General features: G+C 28.9%; 1 protein-coding gene across 1 annotated transcript; it reads left to right on the top strand.

The window, feature by feature from the left end:
• Window positions 1-367: 367 nt before the first annotated feature.
• On the top strand, window positions 368-1161 carry LOC107032415 (kirola-like). The gene is made up of 2 exons (XM_015234015.2): window positions 368-633; window positions 736-1161. The coding sequence occupies exons 1-2, from the start codon at window positions 447-449 to the stop codon at window positions 987-989; spliced, it is 441 nt and encodes a 146-aa protein (XP_015089501.1). The 5' UTR covers window positions 368-446; the 3' UTR covers window positions 990-1161.
• Window positions 1162-4738: the final 3577 nt, after the last annotated feature.

Raw genomic sequence — 4738 nt, 5'->3', positions numbered from 1 at the left:
ATATATGTATATGAAAATGTGAACCCCCATATAACATTGATCAACAACTCTCAAACTCCTAACTTTGACTCCGCCTATATTAAATAATTTGAACACATTCATTTTGTATAACTTTCATGATTTATTTTCTAGTGGATGTAATTATAAAATATCTTAAACCGTTTCATTCTCAATTTTATAATAATCAAGTGAAGATTTAACTTAAAAAGTTGAAGTAGTAAACGAATATGGTGGGAGATGAGATATGTATTTAATATTTCAATTGTGTTTTGCCTGCAGAAATATTGCCACCTAAACTATAAAAAATAGACCACATTCTTTAAAATTAAAAATATATTTAATATTTCAAGTAGTTGTACAAATCACAAACTCTATATAAAGCCTGCATGTATCTCACTAAATTTGTAAACCTTCTCTTATAACAAAATCTCACTCAATTCTAAGTAATGGGTTTGAAAGGTAAGTTGATCTCTAAATTAGAGATGAAGTGTGCTGGAGATTTGCTTCATGACCACTTCAAATCAAATCCACACCAAACATCCACCATGTCTCCTGATAAGGTAACGAACTTCACATTGCATGATGGTCAATTGGGAAAAACAAACTCTGTTATTGGCTGGAAAATTATCCTTGGTAAGCTTTTTATATTATTCCATTTTTCAGTTGGCTATGGTAGAAACGATCAATTAATTAGCTTTCATGTTTGAACTTATATTATTTTATTAATATGTTCAGGGGGCAAAGAACGACATTTCAAACAGGTCGTAGACATAGATGATGCAGCAAAATCAATGACCTTCAATTTTATTGAAGGATATATGAATGAATTATATAACTCAATGACACTTATATTAACTGCAAAGGAAAACTGGATTACTTGGAGCATGATGTATGAAAAACTTAATGAAAATATTCCTGAGCCCCTTGACTTTATGGAGTTTCTTATTGGCCTCAACAAGGACCTTGAGGCTTACCATGCCGGAAAATAGATATCAGTCCTCATTCCCAATTAATAACAAGATTGAATATTGTTACTATCCTAAATCCTTACGAAGAAATAAGACTATTTGTGTGATATATGTTTCATAAGTACAATCGTGCATCATATGTATCATAAATCTTTATGAATAAATAAAACTATTTGGTGTGATATTTTATGAATTGTGTTAATTGTTAGTAATATATATTTAATTTTTTTTTCAGAAAGTGTAATCCCCAGTATCATTATATGTAATGCTCTGAAGTATTAATAATAAATCTTATGAAATAACCAAACACCTGAAATTTAATATGCAAAACACTATGAAATTGTAAAAATATCTGGAAAATATCTACTGATTGTCACTATACTTTAAAGTAGTTATATAATATCGGACTCGGTTCACCACTAGTAGAAGAAGCATCTAATATGTCTCATAATGATATAAAGGTCAGTAATTATTTGATCAAAATAACCTTTTAAATCATGGCTTACCATCGATTTCTAAAGATAGAAATAGAAATCGGGAATTAGAGGTGTACATGCCTGGGTTAGTTTAGGTTTTTCAAATATCAACCCCGACTATTTTTTGTAAAAAAATTAAATTTATAAACCATAGCAAACTAATTGAACTCAAGTTTTTTTCAAATACCAAGCCAAACCATTGTGTCGGATTTTTTAATTTTTAAATCAAACAAAACTAATAAATCTAAGATTTTTTAGGTTTTTGGGGTTTTCCGATAAAGTGTACATGCAAAAATATAATTAACTTGTACTCCAGATATTTCTTTAGTCCAATCAAATTACAATTATCAAAGATGTTTCTAAGAAAATAACACAAAATATGAGATGAGTGATGACACTTAAGTATTCACTAAAAACAATAATGAAATCATCATAAAAAATAAATATTGTAAATTCATAATGAAAATGATAATAATGTAAAAGTACTAAATCATGCTAAAATAAATCTAATAAGTGTTAGTTACATTATTAAATATTTTTTAAAAATTATAAAGTTACATTATGTATTTTAAATGTCTAAACCAATGTAAAACTAAAGAACAAATATTCAACATTATTCCCATTCTTAGCGTTGAATTAATTTATTTTGTTAGCATAATAGTGATTTGATTTCGGAATGAGTTTTAATAGAATTATTAATATCTTTGAACAATATTATCTTTATTGGAACATTAAAAATTCTAAGTTAAAAAAGCTTGAAAAATTTATGTCAAAACATAAAAATTATGAAAACATATATATATAAGTAGTATTTGGAAGCTACATCAAAGTAAATAGTTTTACGTATAAAATAAATTTTAAAAATTATATGTATGATATCGGGTTGATTTGGTCTCGGGTTGACTTTGTTTTGATAACACGAAATCAACCCAAGAATAATTGAGTTTTTTTTTAATACCAAACCAAGTCAAAACCAATCCATTAATCGATTTTATTGTTTAACTTGACTTGCGATTTGATTCGCTTTTCAATTCCGTTTTGTATTTCGGCTAATTCCACATATGTGGAAGAACTTTTTGAGTGAGCAAGAATTTTCCTTTGTTGGGAAAGTGATTTTTTTACCATGGATGATATCTTTTCAAGAGATAAATGGTACAATACTTAATGCGTTTGGAACTTTTAATGTGAAAAGGTGCCTAAGATGTTTTTGACAAAATGTCTCTACTAGACCTTAATTATGAGATTATTAAGTAAGCTAGTAAGTATTTTTGAATATTACTCTTTATAATTTTCTTAGTTGAGTTCACATTATGATACGTAAAGTTCCTTCAATACGATCCTTGAAATGAAAATCAATTATTCTATCATCACACGTATTATTCCCCCAATATTCTATGCAATTCATTATTCAAGATTTTCTTTTATAATCGATTTCTAAAATTTAAGATTACATTTATTTTTAGTTTTAAGATTATTGATTATTTATCTTATTTATACTCTTTCTACTTAAGATATATGGAGATTTAATCTAGTGAGTCTCAAATTGGATTTAATAAAACACTTACTTTGACAGATGATTGAATTTGTTTTACTACTAAGAATGTGTAATCACATATAGACGAGATACAGAAACCCCAGTTTAAAATCATACATGTTACTCTTATTCGATTTTTAAAGATGAAATCTTCATAAGAATCTTCAAATAAACTATAAAAGAATTGAAGAAGGAAGAAGGGGTAAAAGGCTGCATCTTTTTTTTAATATTATATTTGAGAAAGATATGTTGTTTGTACAAAGTATTTGACCCATCTAACTATTGTTCCGACCCGTAAGCCAGTGATCAGAGTGGAGATCATATGTCCATGATCAGACTAACTAGCACAGGTCCATGGAAAGTGTTTTGTGCCTTAGTCTTAGTCACATCAACCAACTGACTTGCCTGTTATGGCATCCTCGATGATTATAATTTCGGGCATTCATCCTTGACACCTTTCCTCTAGATAAAATGATTTATGAAACCGCCATTGCAATGCCTCCAACTTTTTTTATTTCCAAATTTTAACATATTATGCCAGAGAACCGAAGCCACATTAATCGACAATCCTTTCATAAGCCTATAAACCAACACTACTTTTGTGTTGTTACCTTATAATATGCTTACAACAAACAATTTTTAACCATACATGTTCGTCTTCATTCGAGTGTACTACTTAAAAATTACCGAAAAATGATGGCCAAAAGCGACACAATGTGTCGCTTTTTTGGTGAAAACAGATGAAAAAGCGACGCATCATGTTTGACACTTTCTGGGTCAATGTTACCACCAGGAGGACCATGTCCGACGCTTTTCTGGAAGTTCATTTTTTGAAAAATTCAGAAAAGCTACGGACTAAAGGACAATGCTTATCATTTTTTTTGGGTTTTATTTTAAAAATATAAAACCCAGAGAAGCAATGCAAAAAACAACCCTATCCGTAATTGTTTCTGCAAAAAATTTTACAGCAAAAATTGGCAGTTTCTGCTGTCTGCCTGCAAATGCAATTCAATTCATCCCAATCAACACACAAAATTATAATTAAACTACATAAAATATAAAATAAAAAACCTAAATTAACATTCAAAAGTATCTAAATCACAATTTAAAGACTAATAAAGTTTTTCAAAATTTCAAAAAGTTCAAAAATTAAAAGTGACTTAAACTAGGGAGTGATATCTACAAAATCATCATCATAATCCTCATTTTCGTCATCGATGTCCTCAGGAGTCGAAGTAGTAGGTTGACGAGCAAGGTTCTGCACTTGTTCTGAAACTTGTTTAACGGTCTAACTCATGCTTTGTTGTTCAGCTACTCTTCTCTGGTCTGGTTCTACTATTGTCTATGTAAATTATGCTATTTGAGTTGACATAGAAACAATATCAAGTGCCTCGGATTTATATGATGATCTGATACCCTGTAAGTGTGATTAGAGTCGTTTTACATCATTTAGGGAGCCTAGACCATAAAGTCTACCTTTGTATGTCCTCCCACCCTCCATCACTTTTTCTACCAAAGTTTTGGTGGACAGTTCGGTGTCATTTGGAACGAAATATCTAGATTCTGAGTGATACACTGATATCTAGATTCTGAGTGATACACTGATAAAACTCATTCTACAGATTAAATATATACATTGACATCAATATATATACATACATACATACATATACATATATATATATATATATATATATATATATATATATATATATGTATGTGTATATATATATATATATATATATATATATATATATATG

Source organism: Solanum pennellii, chromosome 10 (genome assembly GCF_001406875.1).
Source record: "Solanum pennellii chromosome 10, SPENNV200".
Classification (NCBI taxonomy): domain Eukaryota; kingdom Viridiplantae; phylum Streptophyta; class Magnoliopsida; order Solanales; family Solanaceae; genus Solanum; species Solanum pennellii.
This window is presented reverse-complemented; position numbering and strand designations above follow the sequence as displayed.

Excerpts from the sequence above, each read along its gene's own strand:
- LOC107032415 (XM_015234015.2), top strand. The coding sequence starts at position 447 with ATGGGTTTGAAAGGTAAGTTGATCTCTAAATTAGAGATGAAGTGTGCT. Across the intron at positions 634-735 it reads TGGCTGGAAAATTATCCTTG|GGGGCAAAGAACGACATTTC; the intron begins GTAAGCTTTTTA and ends TAATATGTTCAG.